This window comes from Zootoca vivipara, chromosome 9 (genome assembly GCF_963506605.1).
Source record: "Zootoca vivipara chromosome 9, rZooViv1.1, whole genome shotgun sequence".
Classification (NCBI taxonomy): domain Eukaryota; kingdom Metazoa; phylum Chordata; class Lepidosauria; order Squamata; family Lacertidae; genus Zootoca; species Zootoca vivipara.
Window position 1 is genome coordinate 21841399 of NC_083284.1, and position 25615 is coordinate 21867013.

Here is a 25615-nt window from a genome sequence, read left to right on the forward strand (position 1 = left end):
ACAATTACAATAAATATTAATAAACTATGATCAATAAAAATAACTGCAAGTCACAATGCATAAAATACCACAATACATACAAAACTGAGAAACAAAGACACACAACTTATAAAACTATTTTTAATAGTTTGCTATGCAACCTGCATCGGGACTGGTGAAGTGGAAGGCAGGTCATCCAATGTGGAGCCAGAGTCACTGACAGAATTGTGGAAGGAAAATAAGATTCATGACCCATGTGAGGGTAATTAAGATGCTTGGGGAGCGTCCAACCAAGTTTTAAACAGTTACTGAGTTAAGCAGAGGTAAAGCGTGGGAATATAGGTTGTTAGACCCCTCTCCGTATCCCATATAGTATGCTTACAGCTCTTACCCCTCTTTCTACCCCTACGGCAATGAACATACCACACACCATTAACCAAGCTTAAAATGCTTTACTTATAAAATCCAAGGTCTGATTCATGTGTTATTCCATGCAGCAGCAAGGAGAACACGGGTAGAATACTTTTGGGTACAAAATACAGAACTATAGTTTGAAACATCCTACCTGGTTGGTTACATGGAGTGAAGAGGGAGTGAGGAAAGGAAGAGAAGAAGCTTCACTTACTCCCGCGCCGGAGGTGAGGGGGCATGACCTAACTGACCAGAGTTCTCTGGTCATGCACTAACTAGCATCTTTGGCTGCAATATCCCACAAGAATCACACACACAGCCAACAAATTCCAGTTTTGTCTTCCTCCTCTTCCCTGCTGAGTTCTACAAAGGCAACACTGAAAACTAAGAGGAGGAAGCTGACAGGCAGTGCTGCCGCCACCGCCAAGACGGCTTGTAAGAACAAAGGCAGGCTGGCGTGGGCTGGATAGCTGAAGGCAGAATGAGGTTAAGAACATAAGAAGAGCCTGCTGGATCAGGCCAGTGGTCCATCTAGTCCAGCAACCTGTGCACACAGTGGCTGAACGGTTGCCTGTAGGACACCAGCAATCAGGATTCGAACACAAGAGCACTCTTCCCTCCTGCGGTTTCCAGCAACTGGTATCTAGCAGCGTGTCTGCCTCCAACTGTAGGAGGTAGAGCATAGCTGCTATCATCATCACATACCACCTTTATCTTCCAATAATCTCAAGCTGAAGGACATGTCTCGCCTCTTCCCCATTTCATCTGCACAACAACCCTGTGATGTAGGCTAGTTGGAGAGATTCTGACTTGCCCAAGGTCACCCTGTGACCTTCGGAGTGGCTGAGTGGGGTTTCAAACCCTGCACTCCCACGTCCTAGTCCAACACTTTGCCCCCAACGGACCAGCTTCCACGGATTGTCACACTGGGAACACTATTTATTTTGGCCCTTCCGACTCCACAGCTCTATGATTCTGTTTAAACGGGGGCTAAAAATATTTGAAACGCGGGCATAGCCAGGATTTTTCTTGGGGGGGGGCAACCTCAGTTTGCTATGTAGTTTTATTGATTTAGGGGGGCAGCTGCCCCTCCCTGCCCCCCATGGCTACGCCCATGTGTCGTGGGGAGGGTCGCCTGGTGTTGAAAAGGTACCACTTGTATTCCCATGTCGCCGATTTGCAGTTTCCAAGTTCTGGGCACCCGGCCGGTGGATGGGAGAGTAATCATGCCTGTGCCCGCGCACCAGCAACGTCGGACAAGGGCGTCCCTAACCTCTTCAGATCCAGGCGGGGTTTTTTCCTTCAAACCTCCCCCCTCCCTTGCATAACAAATCTTGAATCTCTCTCCCCCCTCCCCCTCTGGGATTCAGGGCTTGCATCGTCTTGCAAGGCGGTGCCGGAGAGGAAGCCCCGTCTGCCCAGCGCACCGCCCCTTCGAGGGCAGCGAGGCCGCCGGAGAGACCCGGCTCGGGCCAGCCCCCACTCCTCCTCCCCGCTCCCTCTTTTTCCGGTCCGCGCTGGGTTCGTCGCCGGCAAGGCCGCGTGCGCGCATGCTCCGTCGGCGGGAAGGGGGCCACTTGCGACGGGAGCAGCCGGAGGAGGAGCAGCAGCAGCAGGAGAGCAAAGTCGAGGCGGGCATGCAAAGTTAACCGCGGGAGCGGCAGGTAGCCGAGCAGCGGCCCCAGCGCAGCCCGCCTCTCCTTAACTCGCTCGTTCGCCCTCGACGGCGCATCGCCTGCCTCCAGCAGCGCCGCCCCAGCCCTGCAGCGCCATGGTGTTGGACAGCTTGGCTCGCATCATTAAAGTGCAGCTCCCCGCCTACCTGAAGCGCCTCCCGCTGCCCGAGAGCGTCGGCGGCTTCCTCAGGCTGACAGGTTCGGGGGGCAGGGTCCTTGGGTCGGGGGGCGGCGGTGGGGAGAGCCGGAGGGTCGGGACCTGCGCTTCCTGCTCGTCAAACTTCCGTGCGAGTCTTTGCTCATCTTCCTGGGAAGCGGGCGGTGGAGGCGTGGAAACGAAACACTCGAGTTGACTTAAACACTTTCCCCTGGAAGGTGGAAAGGGAAAGGCTAGGAACAGCCCGCCAAACGCCCCGGGACTTACCTCTGAGTAGACGCGTTCTTCTGGATCGCGCTGCAAAACTTGTTATTCGCCCTCTCCCCGCGCGCGTGTGTTTTGGTTTCAGCTTTCTCCCAACTGCAGAGCTCAGTGCTTCAGAATAAGCCTTTCTTTTAAAGCGCAGTCCCTTGCAGGCTTACCTGGGAGTAAGCCCCACTGAGCATAATGGAGCTTACTTCCGCGTTAAGTTCGGTAGGACTGCGCTGTTAACTGCACGTGCTCCTTTCCCCCATTCATCCTTCCCCTCTGATCGTGCTGCTTCAAATGCGCCCTAGTCCCCTATAGGCTCTTCAGTTCCCTTTTTTTTTCAAATCATGCTTTCCAGGAACGGTCCTTTCGTCAGGCAAGAGCAAGGCTTGCCCACCCATGCCATGTTGAGATTCCTGCATTGCAGGGGGTTGGACTAGATGACCCTCAGGGCCCCTTCCAACTCTACGATCCTGTAGTTCTGAGGCCAGGAAAGGCAACCACCTCAGATGACAGGATCCACAGGGACACCAGATCCCAATGTTAATCTCCCTTCCCCGCTTGCTCCTGGTGTAGCTCTTCCTTCCCTTGCACCATTTTGGGGTTCATCTCAGGTGCCAAAAGCCTTGGGCCGGCCCTGAGCTAGAGTGATGTTACTTGTCTCAGATAGCAAGTGCTTTTGAGGGAATTGGTGGTTTTTGTGGTGAGGTGTTGCAGGATAGAGGTGTTTGCTGGCTGCTCTCCAATGCAGCAGATGATGCTGCCCTGTGATGAAGATTCCACTTCCATTCTGGTGGGCTTTTGTGCATCAAATAGCATGGCCATCTTGTCTTCCCTTCAGGCAGCAAAATGTCTTGGGCTGGTCCTATAGTTCCCCTTCCCCCTTTTGCTTTCCTTTAGGACTTTAGAGGCTTTTTGACCTAATGCAGGGGTCTCCAAACTTTTTTTTTTCCAAAGAAGGCTAGATTTCATGAAGTGCAATATGTAAGGGCTTTTTAAAGGATTTTACCCCAGAAAATAAACTGCCACAGGGGCTGGATTAAATCGACTGGTGGGCTGCATTAGGCCCCTGAAACAGACTTTGGACATGCCTGACCTAAAGGGTGGGTGCTTTCACTCTCTGCTGTTTGTATGCATGTTTGAATGAAAGTCACAAGGAATACAAAACTCCCCAGAAGAGGAGACCTGTCTCTAATTCATGTTTACTTAATATAGTGATACAAGGTACACACACACACACACAGAGAGAGAGAGAGAGGTCTGATTACATAAAAGTTCTGGCCAATGGAACTTGCTTTGAAGTAAGGCTGCAATCCTGTGCAAAGTTAGGCACACCGAAGCCAATTTATTTCAGTGGGCCTAGGCTCACTTAACTCCATATAGGACTGTGCAGTACATACACATCACATTATATTCTGCATGAAAATGCCCTTAGTGTGTACATACAATATTGTTTAATTCAAAAAAGTAACCCCTTGATATCCATTATCCTTTTGTGCTCATAGTCATGGTGGTAAAAAATCAGTGGCTGTTTTTGTTTTGTTTTGTTTTTTACTTCTTCCACATGTGTCTTAACACAGCAAATCTGAATAGCTGTAAACATGAAAGCAATTATGTATGCATGTAGGAATATTTCTAAATTAATATGCAGTACAGTTGCTTCACATGAGTATTATTTAGAGTATTTGTATCCTGCTCTTCAGCCAAAACAAGACAATCCTTACCTGCAGACTTACAATCTGAAAACAACAACACACAAGGGGAAAGGGACAGGGAGGGAAGAGGGGGAGAAAAAACACACTCAGGCCCCAGTTTCTAAACAGTTGTCCCCTTAACGTCCAGGGGCAATAGGTACCCAATGGAGCTGTGGCTCCAGCAAAGCTGATGAAATGATCCCTGCTTCCTATCTCTCCTACTGAGGAAATTTAATGGCTGCACCCCAGATGACAGTTGAGGGCAGAGGAGGCCTGATGGAGCTGGCTTGTAACAGCAGAGCCAACACCTGACAAGTTCATTGTGGCATAAGCTTTCATGGACTACAGTCTACTTTATCGGATGAAGTGGCCTGTAGTTTGCAAGGAGTCTTAGTGTGGCAGCACCTGTACTCTGGAACTCCCTGCTTAGTGATATTAGAAGGCAGACACCTTCACTATACTGTTTTGAACACATACTGAAAACTTCTGTTTTGGCAAGCCTAATCCAGATTTAGTTACATTTGTTTTAAGCATTTTATTAAGTTTATATTTGGTGTGTTTTTAAAAGGATGTTTTAAAATTATATTTGTTTTTAACATGGTTTGTGTATTTTACTCATGTTTTACCATTGGACTTGTACACTGCTTGGATAATTTTTTTTTAAACAAGCATTTTATAAATTGTCTAGATAAATAAATAACATAATAGTCCATGAAAACGTATGCCACAATAAATTTGCTGGTGTGCCACAGGGCTCTTCGTTGTTCTCGCTACAAAAGCTTAACATGACTTAAATTATAGTTTTAATTGGCCCGCCTGGAAGGGTATCACTTAGTAGTAGAGATAACTTAGTAGTAGGGTGTAAGCTTTGTGTGTGAGTTCTCTAGTGAAGGATTTCAGAAAGCAGAATTGGGAAAGGCCTTATCAGCTTTGGAGCACTGCTTCCAGCCAGATTGTAGAGCTGGAATATCCAGTTGCGGAACCAAGTGATCAATGGTTTGTTTAGAATTGTGGAGTTGGAATGGGCCCGTGAGCGTCATCTAGTCCCCCTGCAATGCAGGATTCACAGCTAAACAAGTGTCTGACAGATGGCCACCCCAACTCTGTTTAAATACCTCCAACGAGAGAGAGTTCACCACCTTCCGAGGTAGTCTGTTCCACTGTTAAGAAAGTTATTCCTCATGTTTAGTCGGAATTGCCTTTATTTTAGTTTGAATCCATTGGTTCGGGTCCTACCCTCGGGAGCAGCAGAAACAAGTCTGTTCCATCTTGTTCCAACTGTTCCTCCTGAGTCTGGGTTTCCAGACCCTGAAATCATCTTAGTCAAGCTTTCAGTGTCATGTGACAGCGCTTTCTGTCTTGTCTTTCACCTTCAGAGGCCTGTGCTTTGAGAAGAGGAGATGGAGTAAGCCTCTGAACGCGTTTCTGGGAATCAGAAGTAGGGAGGGTGCTGTTACGCTCAGGTCCTTCTTGTGACCTTCCCACAGACATCTGTTTGGCCACTGTGAGAACAGGATGCTGGACTAGATGGGCCTTTGGCCTGATCTGGCAGGTGCTTAAAGCTTGCAACAATTTCAAACTATCACCCCAGTGAATGTTGTTACTGTATTTCTCCCTGTTGCTACATCTGCTCCTTGTCACCAGAGAAGCTATTCCCTACACCTGGCTCCCCAAGTCTATTTTACAGATGCAACCACGGGAATGTGAATGTGGCCACCTAAAATTGCGTGATTTTCTTTAAAAAATCCTCTTATTTTGCTCACTAAAACCTCCCCACAAAGTTGGAGCCTTTATAAGCCAGAGGAATTTTGGTCAGGCGACGTACTGTACAGCAGTTTCCCTGTTATCTCTGATGTTTTTAACATCTCCCCTCTGGCTATGAGCAATTTGCAGGTTGAACTAGCTAATAAATCTAAAGGTTCTGGAAAATAAATAGGCTTCAGGTTGCATGAATAGAGCAGCTGTGAAGGCTGTACATGGCTAATGGGGTTAAAACCAGTTCATCGGGCTGGGCACAACTTGAAGGCTGCAGGGTGGGTGGAAGGCCTTGAGTAAACAGGGAATGTTGTTTTGCATGCCCGTCCTGACTTGAGCTACAGAGTCACTCCTGTAATATCATTCGTCAGTTTGGAACGCTCGGCGGACTTTTACATTGCCTCTTCTTCGCAAAACACCACGTACTTTAATCAATTGTTTTATATCCAGTGTTAGCCGCCCTGAGCCCAGTCTTGGCTGGGGAGGGCGGGATATAAATAAAAATTATTATTATTATCATCATCATCATCATCATCATCATTTACTTGTGTGTGGACATTTTGACTGCCTTATTTTTTTTACTTTTGTCATTTTAAAACCATTATTATATCTTCTGTTTTCAATATTTTGTTGTAAATTGTCCGGTATCATATGGATGAATTTGTAAATCCAGTGGAGCATTGTCAGAGCCATCATTTTTTCTGTATTGACCCATTTGTTCCTCTCTATCTACTACAACTGCTACTAATTATTGTTATTGCTACTACAGTACTACATTTCTACCCCCAACTTTCATGGTGTGGTGTACATGGTTTTCCTCCTCCTCTCCCTTTTATCCTCATTACAGCCCTGTGAGGTAGGTTAGCTTGAGAGGTTGTGACTGGCCAGAGGTCACCCAGTGAGTTTCATGACCAAATGAGGATTTGAACCCTGGTCTCCCAGGTCCTAGCCCAGCACTCTAGCCACTACAGTGGTACCTTGCCTCAGGTTACAAATGCTTCATTTGCCCTGCTAACCTGGAAGAGTTACCTCGAGTTGAGAACTTTGCCCAGGATGAGAACGGAAATCGTGTGCCAGCAGCAGCAAGAGGCCCCATTAGCGAAAGCACGCCTCTAGTTAAGCACAGTTTCAGGTTAAGAACGGACCTCCAGAACGAATTAAGTTCGTAACTAGAGGTACCTCTGTACACCAGTCTGGCTGTTTCTGAGCACCATTCAGTTCTTAGTTGGCCTCCCTGAATATCTGTCGAAGCTCAGCTATAAGCAACGGGGTCTGTCACTGACTGGGATGCCTGGCCTGCTGAAGAGCCAACCCAGCTAGAGTGCTTGTAGCTAGGGTGCAAGCATAGTGAGGTGACCCTGTTCGCCATGGGGACAGGGATGGAAGCAACGATAAACTGCAGGTAAATTCCCTTAGACGACAACAACAACAAACAAACAAACAAACAACAACAAGGCAGCCACAGAGAGCTAAGTTAAGGCACATCTGCCTCCATCCCATGCAGTGTGTGTGTGTGTGTGAGAGAGAGAGAGAGAGAGAGAGAGAGGAACAGGAAACAAGCCCTGCTTCCTCTTTGGAGAAGAGGGGATGTAACATCACTGAGCCCACTCTACTATTTTAGAACTCAGTGGTTCTTAACCCCTTCACATACTAACTAGCATTGTTAGGTTTGACTTCTCGCACAGAGAAAACCCTCTTCCTAGTAGACACTCCCTTCACTTTAGTTTGCAGGAACCCATGGGACAGAATCACATAAGGTTCGGGCAGGTCAACTTGAAAGTAGGTCATCTTTCAGGCAAAGCTTTTAGGCAGGGGTGGCCAACTCCCAAGAGATTGCGATCTACTCACAGAGTTAAAAACTGGCAGTGATCTACGCCCTTTTGGGGGGTTCAGGTCCAAGCTGTTGAGCTTTTTCTTAGGAAAGAAAGCCCTGTTTTGTGGGGTTTGGGTCGAAGTTGGTGAGCTTTTTTAGGGAGGAGGAAAGCCACATATGGGGGTTCAGGGCAAAAATGTTGAGCTTTTTTTTAGGGGAGCCAAAGTTGTTGAGCTTCTTTGGGGGGAGCCAGTGATCTACCACAGACGTCCAGTGATCTACTAGTCTACCTGTTTGATGTGCCTGCTTTAAGGGATTAAAAGGTCAAGATGACCACTTTAAATTGGGCCCAAATGCAGACTGGCAGCCATTGCAGCTAATGGCATAATACGATCAAAATGCTGAGTCTCAGTTCACTATATTGAGGTGAATGCCTCTAATCTAACTTCTCAGAACTCATTATTGCCAGTGCCCCTGTGGTCAGCGTAACTATGTGCTTTGGCTCAAAATTATTCCAGTTTCACTGTCTTTTCCAAGAGCAAATAGCTTTCCAAAAGCTCGATAGCTGCCCTCAGTCCTTGTCTCAGTAGAGCAAAACAGCGAATAGTAACTCCATGCTTTGTCCAGCGATGTCCCTGCCTTAAGGATAACATGGTGACGCGGAGATTGACTGGAGCAGAAGTACAGTAGTTTGAAAATCAAGACTGCCCTACCATGACCATAGCTTGATTTAGAGATGATGTGAGCTGCAGGAAAAGCAATTTCCAATGCGGTACCCACATGAGTCACTTGCAGCAGAGTCCATCAAAGAGTCTTGTGGCACCTTTAAAGAACAACACGTTTATGATGGCATAAGCTTTTGTGGCCAGCGATCCAACTGGATGCACTTACAGGTAAATGTAAGAGTTCTGTGTGGCTTACATCTCCTTTAAATATGCCTGCTATGTGTGCTGGTCATATTCAAGCAGCATTTCGTTTCTGCATTTCATTAGATACGCCATTGGCATACTAACGTTGCACGAGTGTAGCCCTGCAAAAAAAGCATGTTTAATCAGGACAGCAGGCACACAGAGCCCTTTCACAGGTGAGTGCTTCCCCCATGGCTCGCATCATGTCTCATGAGGCTTACACAGCAACATATCAGAGAAATTATGTGGCACAAACTTGGGTTCTCTTTGCATGAGAAACCAGTTTTAATCATGATCTGGTTCCATAGTACATTTCCCCCCCTTTTTTAACCCTTGGAAATTGGTGCTCGGTTTCAACAGAAGGAACTTTTGGACGTCCCCAAGAGATAATAATTTCCCCTAAATACTGCTGGTACAAAAATGGTGAAGCAGCACTAAGTAAAGAATTTGCCAATAATTCAGCATTGCATTGCATTGCATTCCAGTTGAGACGTCTTCCTTCTTTCAGTTCCTGTTGTTATCCCCAGTAATTCTGCTGTAACATACACTTCAGCCTCATGATGACTCTGCTTTTTAAGTCCGGCATAATTGATTAAACTGGTGGCTTTACAGCTAGAGAGTTTATCTGTTCTCTGCAGTGTGTCTGCGACTGGAGTCAGGAAAACTTAGATCTGACTCCCTGTGAAGATGTTGTGCAAAGTTCTGACACTTTGCAGACAAAGCATTAAAACCGCAGTCCTTCCACTTTCTTGTTTGTATTCGCCTTAAGGTGCTAATTGACTTGCTAGGCCAGGCAAAAGGTTCATGGTCCAACTTTTCATACCAAGTGGGCTGCAAGAGTACTTTGACATGGAACCTGTAGGCTGTACATTGTCTTGTCCTGTGGGAGGGCAGGGGGCGGGGAGCCAGGCCAGAGCTGGATAAGGGACTTGCTGGGGTTTGGGATGGAGGTGGGAGGCTCTGGCCAGGGTCCTAGAGACCTACTTTCTTCCCATAGCTGGAAAAGCACTAACTAGGCTTTGGGAAGGAGGATAGAGGACTCTAGGGCCTTGTTGGAGCCCTCACACCTCCTTCCCAAAGCCCAGCACCTCACTTACCTGGCCATGGGAAGGCTGGGTGAGGGCTGAAGGGGCCAGAGTGTCAAATGTTGCCAAGGGTTACCAAAAAAGGCAGGGTGAGGGCCACATGCGGCCCTCAGGATGCATGTTGGACCACCCTGGCTGAGGCTATAATCCTATATTGCACTTACTATACCCTATATGGGACTTCCTTTTGACCAAATAGAGAGATGTAGGATTGCACTGCTGTATTCTCTCCATTTTATTAATGTGCTCTTAACTTAGAAGTTTCCACGCTAACCATTGTTCAACAGTCTTAAATGCCTTTTGGCTCAGTTCTGATCTTTCCTTGGAGTCCGTCATTGTTTGATTGCCTCCGTTATCATGCTGTGCAGATGTTGTCGATGTGAAATTCTGATCACTTAACTAGTTTCCAATTGTCCTGTTTTTTTGGGCGGGGGCGGGGGGGGGGGATATGATGCTGTGCAGGGATGGAAATGGAATGCTCTCATCTGCCCAGTTAATAGCTGTGCTCTAGATGTCAATTTTTTTATTTCACTTTTTTCTTTAAAAAAAAAAGCAGTTTTAAGAGATACCCATTTCTTTACCTTTTTTGCTCAGATTTGCTCTTGTGTTCCAAGGGCCTGCTTATTCCCGCAAAGCAATCAGGGTGGTTAATGTTTCTAGTGGCCCAAGGTAAAAATCAGAATCCCTTGTTAACCCAGAGCCTGAGCTAACAATGCAGCCTGCTAGGATCAAAGGGGGTCTCCCCAGTCCAGCAGCCTGCTTTATCTAGCCTCTCTTAGGCTATTTAACCAAGGAGGAGAAAATTACATAGGACATGATATGTTCAGGCCAACTAAGTCATTCCCCATTCTGCAGTTTTTAGAGTCGAACAGAGCATGTGATTTGATGCAGGTCTTCTTCTTCTTCTTTGGCGATCACTCGTAGCCGAGTAAGATTGTCTTCCATAAACACGGTTTTAACAATGGGTCCATAAGTGACTGTGGAGGCCAATTCTGGATCCACACGTCCTTCCACAGTGGGGACATTGGTTTCTAGGTGGGAGTTGATCACGGTGTGGATTTGCCAAGCGTGCCTTCCTCTTAGCACGTTTCTCCCTTGTGTCCTGAGATCGAGTTTCTTCAAAGCCCATGACACCTTTGGTAAAGGCTGTTCTCCAACTGGAGCGCTCGCAGGCCAGTGTTTCCCAGTTGTCAGTGTTTATACTACATTTTTAAAGATTTGCCTTGAGACAGTCTTTAAACCTCTTTTGTTGACCACCAGCATTACGCTTTCCATTTTTAAGTTTGGAATAGAGTTGGCTTTGGAAGACAATCATCAGGCGTCCGCACAACATGACCAGTCAATGAAGTTAATGTTGAAGAATCATTGCTTCAACGCTGGTGATCTTTCTTCTTCCAGTACACTGATATTAGTTCACCTGTCTTCCCAAGTGATGTGTAAATTTTTTTGGAGACACCGTTGATAGAATCTTTCAAGGAGTTGGAGATGGCGTTTATAAGTGGTCCATGTTTCACAAGCATATAGTAAGGTTGGTAGTACAATAGCTTTGTAAACAAGCATTTTGGTTTCCCTGTGAATGTCCCGGTCTTCAAACACACTGCACTTCAATCGGGAGAAAGCCGCACTCGCAGAGCTCAGGCAATGCTGGATTTCAGCATCAGTGTTGGCCCTTGTGGAAAGATAGGAGGAGAAGTGATCAACATTTTCCAACGTTACACCACTGAGTTGGATTCGTGGCGCTGCAGAGGGGCTATTATTGCCCTGCTCAGTGCCTGGCTGGGAGATGCCATAGGAACTCCCCAGGCTAGCTTGACCAGTGGTCAGGGATGATGGGAATTGTAGTCCAAAAACAGCTGGAGACTCAAGTTTGGGAAACCCTGGTCTAGGGACTCCAATGACAGGTTTTGTCAGGGGATTGTTGCGGCTACTCCCGAGTAAAGACACTCCACTCCGTTCTGTCTTTAAGGGTTTTATTGTGCATACTATTTACAGTGCAGAGATAGCAGGAAACATGACCTCCTAGTCACTCGCAGAATCTGGCAATGGCGCCCTTCTGCTCCAGGGCCAGCATAATAGCTTGGGGACCCTGAAACGCCTCCCCCTAAACCTGCGTTTGAGCACGCGCCTCAATTCAGGCGCCAGAAGCGGCTATGCTTCCTCCTCTACTTGTTGGCTTGAGCGGTGCATGGGCTCTGATACCTCGCTGAGCCTTCCCTCCTCCATTCTGCTCCACTCCTCATTCCCCCCGCCTGACCCGCTGCTCTCTCTCTCTCTCTGGGCTGGTCAGGATGATGGGGGGAGGCTCCCTGTAGGGAGTCCCCCTGACAGATTTGAATCCAGAACATCCCAAGACTACAAACCTGTTCCAGGAAGTGCAGCTCCGCTCAGAACAAAGCACTCATCTCATTCTTAGAATGTACAGGCGTACCTTGGATCCCGAATGCCCTGGAACTCAGACGTTTTGGCTCCCGAATGCCGCAAACCCAGAAGTGAGTGTTCCAGTTTGTGAACGTTGTTTTGGAACCCCAAAGTCAGATGGGGCTTCCCCGGCTGCTGATTGGCTGCAGGAGCCTCCTGCAGCCAATCAGAAGTTGTGATTTGGTTTTTGAACGTTTTGGGTTCCGTTCGACTTCCAAGGTACGAATGTATTACAAGTGGGGTCCACAATGGACTCCCAAAATGTCTGGTGTAGTGTTGCTGACCATAAACTGCTACATCTTCCTGTGAGGAAACTCAGGGTTTTTGTTTTCTGCGTGATACAGGAGTATTGGAAAGGGAATCATTTAAAGCAGAGAAGAGAAAGCTGTGTCTCCTCCTCACCCCCACCCCCCATGTTGCTGGAGTAGAACTGCAATCTTCTTTGGCCCTTGGAAATGCTGGCTGAATCTCCGTAACATCTGGAGGCCATCAGATTCCCCCACCCTCATCATTTTATTTGGGGAGGGGGACTTAGCTGGACTTGCCCTAGTATTATTTTAAAATTTATTTTTGTTATATTACAAGGCAGAATGCATTGAGGCAAGTCTTTCAATTCAGAGGCCAATAAAAGAGTAGCAAGCGAATAAATCTGTCATTAGGCAAAACCTTCATGATTATTTATGCTCTCGTGCCGCATTTCAAGAGCAAGTTGTATGTTATAAAGTGAAGTTTAAAAAATGGATCCGTTTGTCTCCAAAAAAAGTGATTTGTTCAGCTATCCAGGATTATTATTTTTATTTTTTTAAAAATACAACACCAAACCCTACAATTTCCTTTCTGCTATATCACATTACCCTTTCTGTTTTTGTCTTTCACTATAAAACAAAGCAAGATCCTTTTATTTTTTCCTCTCCCGTTTTGGTCCAAAGGCAGCTTAAAGGGGGATTTTGTTGAAAGGCAAAATAAGATGGAATGGGTCAATATGTCTCTTTGTACCAGGCAAATACACACTAAAGTTTGAGCTTTGTAGTCATCTTATGCACCCTACAGTGCACTCCTATGCATGCTTACTCTGAAGTAGCCCCATTTAGTTCAATGGGACCTTTTCAGGTATGTGTGTCCAGGATTGCTGCCTGAGCCAATTTGCTCACGTAAAAATTGTCACCCGTGTTTTCTTTTAATTAGGTATATCGGTGCAAATGCTATCCTTCAAAAAAAGGTGTATAAACAGGAAACATGGGTGTGGAAGATAAAGCTTTATAGTATAAATAGCCATGCAGAATTAATTGCATTACCATTTTTTAACTGCTTACATCAGGCATCCCCAAACTGCGGCCCTCCAGATGTTTTGGCCTACAACTCCCATGATCCCTAGCTAACAGGACCAGTGGTCAGGGAAGATGGGAAACATCTGGAGGGCCGAAGTTTAGGGGTGCCTGGCTTACATTCTCAATGCTCAATACATCAGAAGTGCTTCCAATTTCTATGCACGTATAAGTTACGCTGTGGGTCAGCAAAATCTGTGTGCTTTTGCAAGTCCTTCCCATGGCTGAAATAAAAATTAGGAGAGCATGGAGCAGGGCCAACCCAAGACATTTTGCTGCCTGCAGCAAATGACAAATCTCTCTCCCCGTCTACAAATTTCCAGGTACCATTTTACTTCTCCACTGGTGACAGGACAATGTTCTCCACCACACCAGAGTTGCTCGGGGACTCCATGGCAAGCTGTGTAGCGCACGCGGCTCTGTTTCCTTGCACTTCACCCCTGCTGCCCTCTCCCCATAATCTGCCACCTGAGGCGGCTGCCTCATTCTGCCAAATGCTAGGGCCAGCTGCCGCGTGCAAAGTTCAGTATGGAAAGCCTGGTGGTTTTCTGGTCCGTGTAGCATCTTCATGAACTCTTGGGGAAGCATGCTTGGGGCAGGTAGCCTGTTCAAAGAACGTAACATTCAGAGAACCATGTGCACTTGGACAGTTGTTTTCTATGGCTTCTCTACAGTTTGTCAGAAGTGTTGCTTAGTCAGAAAAGCAGCTGTTTGGAACCCCTTGAGCTAGCAGGGGAGTCTTCCTTTCTCTCCTAGGCCTGTGAACAATCAGTTCAATGTGGGGTTTACAAATTGGGCTGTTCTACTCCCTGGGAGCAGCTGGATAATCTCTCTCTCTCTCTCTCTCTCTCTCTCTGTGTGTGTGTGTGTGTGTGTGTGTGTGTGTGTTTAAAAGGCAAGGGCCAGACCCAGTTCACCAGTTTGGTTGAATTAATTGAACTAAATAGTTTTGATTGGGTTTTGCCATTAATTATAGTGGTACCTCGGGTTGCGTACTCAATCCGTTTTGGGGTGCCGCTTGCACCCCGAAAAGTACGCAGCCCGAGCGGCGCTTGCACGCACGCATGAAGAGCTGATAGAGCACTTCTGCGCATGCGCGAAGCACGCAGAATGCTTCTGCGCATGCACACACGGCGGAACCCAGAAGTGTTGCACGATTCTTAACCCGAAAGTACACAACCCGCAGCGTACTCAACCCGAGGTATGACTGTATTAGCGTTAGGATTTTTTGTATTCCATGGTGGGCCGTGCAACCCGCTATTCTGAACAATGCTTGTTATTGGGGAGGGGGAAGCGGGGATGAGTTTAGGGAAGCAGGGGGTGGTGGGGGCTGTGGCCTTAAAAAGCTTGGGATTCACCGACATAGGGACAACTGAGATTAAATGCTATATAAATGGCCTAAAGAAATTGGGTATTGGGTAGGCATGATTGGGTCCAAACGGGCTTGCCCCCACTCATAGGCAGTGCTTGGTGACTCAGTGTAGCTCTCTTGCATCAGAAGCATCTGCTCTAGCGTATGATTTGAATACGCTTCCATGGGAACCACAGATTGTCTCTGTCCTTGTTCAGGTCAGCTTGACTTGCCATTTGGGCTGCCCGTTGTTACCCTGCGCAGCGCTAAGAGCTTTGCATTCGTGTCTTGCCTTTCTTAAAGATTTAGTTAGGTAAGGGGTCTCGTTCCACCCACCCAGGAAATGAATATTTCATACTCTCAAATACAGAGGCTCCCATCTGCACTATGCATTTAAAGCAGCACAGAGTGCCCTGTGAAAACAGATTTATTGTTAAGCCACTCTGGAAAACTGTGGCGCTGGCAGGGGACTGGGGTCTCCTATGAGCTCCCAGCATCCTTAGCAAATTGCAGCTCCCGCAATTCTTTTGGGGGAAGCCATGGCTGATTTAAAGGAGCACGATAGTGCTTTAAATGTATAGCGCAAGAAAATTGGCAGAGCTGAAGATCCTTGGGGAGCTCGATTCGGCAGAATTACAGCACCTTTTGCAAATATATCCACCCCGAGGGACGTAACTCGGTGGGCCATAGCTCAGTGACGGAGCACATGTTTGGATTGGAGAATGCCCCAGGTTAAATTCCCAGCACCTCCAGGTATGTCTGGGATAAAACTCCTGTCCTGAAACACCAGAGAATTTGGAGTGTCAACAGTACTGAGTTTGGGCGACCAAAGGTCTGACTTTGTGTAAGGCAGCTTCTTATAAAGAAGTACAATAGTAATATTATTGCTGTCTAGGTAAAAATACGCGTAAGCCCCAATACTTTATCAGCATCTTTTGCCTAAATCCTGCTGAGCCCTTTCCATTTATTTCAGTGAAGCTGGGGAATTGTGTCCTATGTTTTTAATTGGACACTAACTCATTTATATCTGCCTTGATTTAATCCCCTTGTTTGTGCATGGGGACAAGAATGTGCTCCTGTGAGCTTTTTTTTTTTTTAAGCGCCTTTGAATTATTTCACTAATTCTGTTGTTTATTAGTCAGAAGTCAATGGGTCAAGGAAAGCTGGCCATGAGATGGATAATTAATCCAAAGCAAACTACCTCATAATTTCATCTGCTCTTCCCTGTGTTGATGATATGGATATTCCTCACTGTGAGGACAGGCAATACTGTCTAATATGCTTTGGTGTGATTGCAATTAATTATTATTATTATTAATATTATTATTAATACCCTGCCCATCTGGCTGGGTTTCCCCAGCCACTCTGGGGTGGCTCCCAATAGAATATTAAAAACACGATCAAACATTAAAAACTTCCCTAAACAGGGCTGCTTTCAGATGCTTTCTAAAAGCCAGATAGTTGTTTATTTCCTTGACATGTGACGGGAGGGCGTTCCACAGGGCGGGCGCCACTACCGAGAAGGCCCTCTGCCAGGTTCCCTGTAGCTTCACTTCTCACAGTGAGGGAACCGCCAGAAGGCCCCCGGCGCTGGACCTCAGTGTCCGGGCAGAACGATGGGGGTGGAGACGCTCCTTCGGGTATACTTGGCCCGAGGCCTTTTAGGGCTTTAAAGGTCAGCACCAGCACTTTGAATTGTGCTCAGAAACGTAAAGACAGAAAGTATAACATATCAACCATCAGTTTTGGGAAGTCAGGCAAGGACAGTCACATACTGTAACTGCTGGCGGCGTAGAATGCTGCCAGCGTTGAAATGAAGAGAGTGAGAACAAGTTGACTAATGTTGCACAGAGGCGCCTCCAAATGATGATCCAGCCTCACCGTGGCCCTATGACATACCAGTGTCCTGGCACATGGCATGGAGAGTTGCTATTATAGCTTTCCATAGGCATCTGGCTGACCACTGTGAGAACAGGATGCTGGACTAGATGGGTTATTTATCTGATGCAGCAGGATCTTCTTACATTCTTAAGAGTTTTCATGTTACTGCCGTTGCTCTTGAGATGCAATTGCAGCTCTGCCCTAGCAACCAGAATGCAGCAATGTCTTCCACTATGTGTTGCGGCTGCCATGGGGGTCAAGTCAAAATGCAGAGGCCGTTTCCAGCAGTTTCTGCATGGTACCTGTAAGTTCTTAGAATGTAAGCACTCTATAATAAAGCACTGCGTTGATAGCAGTTGACGCTGGAACTTGTTCTGTAACATTCATGTGTGTGGTATGTGCTTAGTTTCAGAATGGCTGCGGTTATTGCCTTTCCTGGGTGTCCTTGCTCTGCTTGGATACCTTGCTATTCGTCCATTCCTCCCCAAGAAGAAGCAGCAGAAGGATAGCTTGATCAATCTCAAGATCCAGAAGGAGAACCCCAAAGTAGTGAACGAAATCAACATTGAGGACCTTTGTCTCACAAAGGCCGTGTACTGCAGGTGCTGGCGCTCAAAAACGGTGAGTCATTTTATTGCTTTGAGATGTGGCCTCAAGGTTACTGTGATTTCCAGTGTACCTGAAGGAAAAGGAGCATCTCCACCCCCATCGTTCTGCCCGGACACTGAGGTCCAGCACCGCAGGCCTTCTGACAGTTCCCTCACTGCGAGAAGCGAAGCTACAGGGAACCAGGCAGAGGGCCTTCTTGGTAGTGGCGCCCGCCCTGTGGAACGCGCTCCCATCAGATGTCAAAGAGATATAACAGCTACCTGACATTTAGAAGACATCTGAAGACAGCCCTGTTTAGGGAAGCTTTTAACCTGTGACATTTGAATGTACAGTGGTACCTCGCAAGACGAATGCCTCGTGCAACGAAAAACTCGCAAGACGAAAGCATTTTGCAATGTTTTTGGTGACTTGCAAGACAAAGTTTTCTATGGCCGCGCTTCGCAAGATGACGTTTTTTGGCGGCTTTTTTTTTTGCCACGGCAAACCGTCTTGCGAGGCACCACTGTATTTTTAATCTTTGTTGGAAGCTGCCCAGAAGTGGGTGGGGAGACCCAGCCAGATGGGCGGGGTACAAATAATAAATTATTATTATTCTATTATTATTTCTGCCTTACGTTATGCAGACCAACAGAGCCTAGGGCTTGCTGATCAGAAGGTCGGCGGTTCGAATCCCTGCGATGGGGTGAGCTCCCGTTGCTCAGTCCCAGCTCCTGCCAACCTAGCAGTTCTAAAGCACATCAAAGTGCAAGTAGATAAATAGGGACCGCTACAGCGGGAAGGTAAATGGCTCGCCAGAAGCGGCTTTGTCATGCTGGCCACATGACCTGGAAGCTATACGCCGGCTCCCTCGGCCAATAATGCTAGATGAGCGCGCAACCCCAGAGTCGGTCACGACTGGACCTAATGGTCAGGGGTCCCTTTACCTTTTTAACCAGTGTCATGGATGGCACAAGTACAGAGACCATTTTAAGGCATGCATTGTTTCATTTTAGGGTATTGGGCCTAGACTGCTGTCTCTCAGCCGGGATCTTTTTCTGTCCCTGTACTTAAGTTGCCATCCCATTTTATCTATGCCGATTGTACTCTGTTCCAGTTATGAGTGACCCGGGCTCCTGTGCAAAAAGCTTCTCTGAATCCTAATTCCCACCCTACAATCAGTGCAGATATTCAGCTGCTTCTCTCTCGCCTTCTTTTCAGTTCCCTGTCTGTGATGGTTCCCACAAGAAGCACAATGAGTCGACAGGAGATAATGTGGGCCCATTAATACTCAAGAAGAAAGAAGTCTAGCAAGGCCCCCCCCCCAACTAAGCCACGACTGACGGGAAGTCCACTTAATACCCACGTGGTAGTGCTCTCAGTCTAATTGTTACCGTAGACTTGAGCTTTGATATCTCTTTAGGTTACCTTAGTTTTATAGACTGTGATAGACATGTGATGATATTTTTTGTATGGTCTCAAAAGCCATGGCCAACTTAACGATGAACGGTCCCCGTAAACATCTTTGTACATGCCTTTTTACTCTCGTAACAAAATGATCGCTCCCAGAGTTGCAATTTAACCAGTAATAAAATGTTAAGGTGATTCTTCAAGAGCCACATATGTACCCTTTCTCTGCTTAAAGTAAGCACATCTACACTACAGATTTAAATGTGTCTGAAACTAGCTTAACTGTTGTGACTTCCACAAAAGAATTCTGGGAACGGAAGTTTTATCTTGATCCTGTTGACATTTCGTTTTTGTTTCACCATCCTTTTTTTAACCACTGTGGTCCTTCCGCAAGTGAAGACGGCCTTGCCTATGGCATACCTGGTTTGAGGAGTATGGCAAAGGTTAATAAGCCCAGTTGAAAATAATTAAATCTAAGAACAATGTAATTGCTGTCACAGTCCATTTAACGGCTGATATTGGATGAAAGGTGGTGTTTCTTTCCTATACTGTATAAGCAACGATGACTAAGGCTTCTGCTCGCAACAAACAAAAAACCCAATTTGTCTGAAACAAGATAAGTGCCTTATACTCTTATTTAAGTTTGAATAGTCCCATCTATGCCACACTCAAGAATCATTTTCCCCAAGAGACTCATGTTGTTCTGATTTCCCTGTACACCTCAACACACACTTAATTCCTAATTCCATGCACAACCATATAATGTTATAACAGTCATGATCTGAATGTTTTATCCTCTGTTTATGCTGTGGAAAACATCTACTGCCCCAATGCCAAAGCAGTATTAGCAATTAGTAGTGGCTTTCTGGACCTAGTTAGATACACACGGTTTATGACAAAAAGGCTGTGATAGAAGCATCTTTGGCTAACATATTGCCTATATGAGAAAATAAATGGCAAAGTAAATTCATCTCTGCCACCAACTTGCTCCCAGATATTCCTACTGTGGACAGAAAGTAGATTTCTATTGAACCCCTCTGTTTTGCCTGTTACTTATCTAGTACATAGGTTGGTTTGTGAAACTGACTGTGCCTTTTATATCTGGTGCCCTAGTCCTCCCATTAGTGCCAAAAGTCCTCCCATATTTTCTTCTGCATTACTCTGAAATATTACAAGACAACTGCTCTTGGAAGTGTAGCATGGTTTGTCAGCTTCCTTTCGGAAGAAAACAAACAAATTGCTAGTTTTTGTTTTTTGTTTCTTTTAAAAACCACAACCACACAATGGTATATTCTTCATTGTGACCAACCTGGTTTTAGGTAAGTAATTTATGGATTTTTCTATATTACTTTCCGCCATGGAGGCCAAAGTTCTTTCCAGTGATGTACATGCATGCACACAGACCTACACTTTCTCCACGGCGGGGAGAAACTTTGGCCAGATGATTAGGCAAACGAGCCCTTAATTACAACTAATGTTTGTTGGATTGGGGGAAAGGTGGGGGGAGTCCCTGCCTCCCACACTTCCCACTACAGATAACACAGGTCTGGCTCATATTATGCAGACGAGGAAAAAGCTACCGCATTTCTCAACTTCTGCTTTCAGTTTGTTTTCTTCCTTTTTCAGCAGAAAACTCTTGCCAGAGCCGGGCAACGCATGGGTGTGGGGAGAGGCTCAGGGACCACAGCAGCTTACAGCACTTTCAGATCTAGCACTAGGGGATTACTTGTCTTCTTATGACTGGCCCCGTGCCTGTTCTGGAAGCAGGATGCCCATTCATGCCTGCATCCCAATATACACATTTGACTGGTGGAGCTCCCATAGAACTGCACTTGCTACGGTGCAATCTTACTTCCTAAGATTGAACTCAGGTTGGGGCGCAGCCTCTGAATGTCTGGGGAGAGAAGCTAGCTGTGCCCTGTGCCAATTAGCTGGGTTTCTGTTATTTTATTATTACATGTGTTACATTTTCTCTTAAGGAATTCTTAAGGAATACATGAATTCCTCATTTTATCCTCACAGCAACCCTGTGAAGTAGTTTGGACTGAGAGACAATAACTGGCCCAAGCTTCCTGGCTCAGTGGGGATTTGAACCCCCGTCTCCCAGGTCCTAATCCCAACACATTAACCACTACGCCACCCTTGTCACAAACTCGCTTCTCTAGGAGCGGTTCTACTGTGCGCTAAAACTGAGCGTGCTCCATGAGAAACAGAAAAGCGAGCAAAAAATTAAGGTGCCAAATAGATTGAATGGGGTAAACGTGCAAGCAACACTGCTACTCCCCCCCCCAAAAAAGAAGTGTTTGGGTGGTGGGGAGGAGCAAGACAGACAATAAGCAATTTTCTTTTAAATACAGTGGTACCTCTGGTTACAAACTTCATTTGTTCCGGAGGTCTGTTCTAAACCCGAAACCGTTCTTAACCTGAGGTGCGCTTTTGCTAATGGGGCCTCCCGCTGCTGCCATCGCGCAATTTCCATTTGCATCCTGGGGCGAAATTCTCAACCTGAGGTTCTACTTGCGGGTTAGTGGAATTTGTAACCCGAAGCGTTTGTAACCCGAGGTACCACTGTATATCTGCCAAGAGAATTGCAAAAACAAGGAAAGCCAGACTCCCTACATGAGAACAAAAAGCACCGTGACACCCCGCCTTTTTTTAGCAAATCTCTGCATGCGTCCTGGTAAGATGGGGCTCTGGATTCACTGTTATTTATTGTTTGACGTGATAAATCATGGGATTTGAACCATGATCTAGTTGAGATAGCTCAGTTAGTAGAGCACTGGACTCCCAACCTCAGGGTCATGGGTTCGAGCCCCATGTTGGGCAAAAGATTCCTGCATTGCAGGGGGTTGGACTAGATGATCCTCAGGATCCTACCCGATTCTACAATTCAGTGATTCTCTGAACCTTCCATAAGCAAACAGGGAGATAAAATAGATGCTCACCACACTTGGAACATGAAGATAATTTCCCTCACTACCACCCGAATGAAGCAGCTCAGTGCTAACTTGTGTTGTTTTTGAAATCTGATCTGGAGAAAACTAGAACAGGCCTCTCCTTTCCTGTGGATGAAACCCTGGTAGCCTGAGGTGCAGGCTCTGATTTCAGTTTAAGATTTCTTGTGAAGTGCTTAGCATCTCACCTACATACCTTGCCTGATCCTTTTGATATATATTTAGGCAGCTTGCCGATGTGGAATTGTGTCTAAACTTTTGTTGGGTTCGGTTTTAATTTCACTGTAATTGCTACAGAGAATTCAAAGGATGCGATGGTGCACAACCAACGTGTGTGTGCAAGAGACAGACCTGGAAAGTTACACCATGGAGGAAGTTACATATGTAATTCTGTTACTACCAATAAAATATTCATTCTACATCGCACCTTTGTGAATTTTGCATGTCTCCAGTTTGATGCACCATGGCTCACAACTAGGACATAGCCCGAAAGAAGGAAGTCATAGCAGTAATGTTTTGTTACATGTTTAAAGAGAAAGGGGGAGAATTGGGGGGGGGGAAGGGGAATGTTCCTAGGTGCTAGTGAATCCCATTGTGGGTGCTAGGAGAAAAGTCTACAAAGATCAGGTTAAACCATTCCATCTTGAACATTTCAAAATATCTTAATTCATTTATTGTAGACATCTGCCTATAATAGACTGTTCACTTTAAAAAACTGCACTTCTGTTATAGGGTTGCACCATTACGCCTACAAGAATATCGTATGCTTGGCAAATTTGTAAAGTATAAGGAGAAGGGTTATTTCTGTTTACTGGTAGGTAGCCGTGTTGGTCTGACGTAGTCGAAACAAAATAAAAAAATTCCTTCCAGCAGCACCTTAAAGACCAACTAAGTTTTTATTTTATACCAAAATAAAAACTTAGTTGGTCTTTAAGGTGCTGCTGGAAGGAATTTTAGGTTATTTCTTTGAATTCTTCCATCTCCATCTCCCAACCCACCCACCCAGGCCATGCCATATCTCGCACCACACCATGAACATAAATTCTGTTCCACTCACACAATAAGTTAGGATCCAAGCCAATGGTTCTGAAGCCTCTGGACAGAAAGCTTGAAAGAGCAAGAAAAAACCCCCAGTCTTTTCACCCTTAACCATGTACTGCGCAACAAGGTCTGGGAAATGGTTGCTTGCATATGCTTAGGATATTAATTACAGCTTTCAGCTTTTGTTTTTGGGCCTTTGGATCTATTTAAATCTTTTGTTTTAGGATCATGTGCAGTAGCTGACAGCAGGGAGCCTTTGCAAAACAAACATGGCCCATAATATCTTCCCTCTCCTCAAACATCCTCTTGTGAAAGTCTGCATTTAACCCTGAGGACAAAAGTTAGCCTGACTAATGGTGCTACTGCCGAAGATTACCGATAGGTGTGCAGTTATACAGATCTAGCCGATTCTAGGATTACTGTTAAGCTGCACTATACATGAGTTGTTCCTGGTCTCACCCCTAATGTGCCCCCCCTTTCCTTTTCTCTGCCAAGCAACAGCAGCACAGGGTATTATCTTACTACACATCTGGCTATTTGCTTTTACTTGCAGAGCAGAACCATATATCTACACGCCACCCCAATCTCCAAGCAGTGCAAAATTCCAGAGGTGCCAGACACTTACCCAGGGCTTGTGTTTCCTTTTGGGAATGTGGCCCAGCGGAAAACATGGTGTCTGTATGATAGGTAAAAAAGGTAAAGGGCCCCTGACCATCAGGTCCAGTCGTGTCCGACTCTGGGGTTGCGGCGCTCATCTCGCTCTATAGGCCGAGGGAGCTGGCGTTTGTCCGCAGACAGCTTCCAGGTCATGTGGCCAGCATGACAAAGCTTCTGGCAAACCAGAGCAGCGCACGGAAATGCCGTTTACCTTCCCACCAGAGCGGTCCCTATTTATCTACTTGCACTTTGATGTGCTTTCGAACTGCTAGGTGGGCAGGAGCTGGGACCGAGCAACGGGAGCTCACCCCGTTGCAGGGATTCGAACCGCCGACCTTCTGATCAGCAAGCCCTAGACTCTGTGGTTTAACCCACAGCGCCACCTGGGTCTGTATGATATATGGTTTATTTACACATATATACAACCTGAGCCTATGATGGAGGGGTTCACAGCCCGTAACACCCCAAAGGGGTCTTGTTTCTCCCATAGCCTTGCATACTAGCAGAAATCAGCCATGGCGCACTCTCTCTGTGTGTGTTCCTTTCCCAGTCTTCAACCTCATCTCTCTAGATCACATCACAGCCCCAAAACTCTACTTCAAACTTTGTCTTCTCTGGCACAGAGCCCCCTCTCCTTGCTTTCTTAATGACTCATCACCCCACGCAATTACCCCATCAGGACCCTAACCTGGCTTATATTTTAACACTTACTGAATCCAGGGATTCAGTGTCTGGCACCCAGTTTAACACTCCAAGCCTTGATTAAATTCTAACACTAACTGGCACCCTCAGTCTCAAAATATAAATCTACATGTGTGCACACACATACACAGGCCACTTCTGGAATATTTTGGGTTGGGTGAGGGATTTCAATTGCATACTGGCAAACTCAAGTTCTGCAATTAAAGTGAGTTTTGCACTCTTGCACAAATAATATCCCCCTTGAGGCTTTTTTTTTAGTAGAGAAGGTGATGGGGAAATGTCCTTGAAAGTGCAATTGTTTGATGCAACATAATATTGCCTCTCCACAAAAAAATCAAAATGAATGCTCTATAAATAGCACACTTCCCATGAACTTTCTGCAAGCAACAAAGGGTGAATGCTCTATAAAGAGATCTGGAAGTGATCACGCATGATGCAAGCATATATGTGATGAGTAAAAAGGGTTACCTAAACAATAGACCCTTTGACCCTTTTACTTTAAAAGTAACAAGAACACTACTCTATAAAGTCATTGACATTTATTTATTTCTTTTTTTTACGTTTCCCAGTATTATAGTGGTCATGCACTAGAAAGAAAGCAAATCCAGTTGTAACTGCTGCTGCTGTCGAGCAAAGGGTGCAAATTTGCCATTTTAGGAATTCACACCTGGAAGGTATTTCAAGTAAGGGACTTGAGTTCAGCTTGCTGGTGCCTTCTGTATGACTGACAGCCGAAACTCAGCCAGATGCAGCAATCTGATTCCACAGTACTTTTCACACCTTGCCAGAGTTAAAGGTTGCAGGAAATTGGCTTTCGGCTCTGGTTTTAGAAAATGACTACTGGACGTTTGTCTTTGTTGTAAAAAAATAACACTATGTCTACCCAAGGAACATTAAAAGACTTATTGTAGAAATCAGATCCGAGTATTCAGGGAAGACTCTGACTCTTCCAAGACCAAAATGGAGGAAAACAATGCATGTCTGAGCCTTTTGCTCCCTCTGGTGAAACATCACAGTAAAGCTAGAAAGTGCATATATATTTTTTAGCATTCTGTTTCTCTTTCCCAACAGATGGCAGCTCTAAGTGCACTATGCCAATATTATTACCCTTGAGTATTTGTAGTGGGAATCAAAGATAGCGATAAGGGAAAGTTCCATTTTAAAACTTCCCCCTTAAAATCATATGATTAGCAATGTGATTCAGGGGGGCTATCTTATGCTATTTGGCACTCCAGCACCCCTCCATACAACAGTTTTAAAAGCACTGCTTTTGCCACAAGCGATAAAAATGCAGATAATGCAGCTTTACACACTCACCTGATGTGCAATTAAAAATCCTCTGGTGTTTTGTTTTTACAAAGCAGTCAGCAAAAACACTGCAAGCATTACAAACCAGCACCCATTTTTTAAATAATTTTTTTTAAAACTGGGTGTACTGGAGGAATTGTGAGCAGTTTCTTTTCAGTAGTACACTGCCCTCAATAGTTTTCAAAGGAATTGCAGCATCTTATGAAGTGGTGATGAAGTGGTAATGGGTCTCAAGGGTTGGGGGGGGACCACAATT

The 25615-nt window shown here is 45.8% G+C and overlaps 1 protein-coding gene across 1 annotated transcript; it reads left to right on the forward strand.

The window, feature by feature from the left end:
• The first annotated feature begins 1816 nt into the window (after positions 1-1816).
• On the forward strand, positions 1817-22010 carry CISD2 (CDGSH iron sulfur domain 2). Its single transcript, XM_035113894.2, has 3 exons — positions 1817-2264; positions 17109-17323; positions 18509-22010. The coding sequence occupies exons 1-3, from the start codon at positions 2162-2164 to the stop codon at positions 18596-18598; spliced, it is 408 nt and encodes a 135-aa protein (XP_034969785.1). The 5' UTR covers positions 1817-2161; the 3' UTR covers positions 18599-22010.
• The last annotated feature ends 3605 nt before the right edge of the window (positions 22011-25615 follow it).

Bases quoted from the DNA above. Each gene is read 5' to 3' on its own strand.
- CISD2 (XM_035113894.2), top strand. From the start codon at position 2,162: ATGGTGTTGGACAGCTTGGCTCGCATCATTAAAGTGCAGCTCCCCGCC. The intron at 2,265-17,108 runs GTTCGGGGGGCA...GTATGTGCTTAG, and splicing joins CGGCTTCCTCAGGCTGACAG to TTTCAGAATGGCTGCGGTTA. The intron at 17,324-18,508 runs GTGAGTCATTTT...CCTTCTTTTCAG, and splicing joins GGTGCTGGCGCTCAAAAACG to TTCCCTGTCTGTGATGGTTC.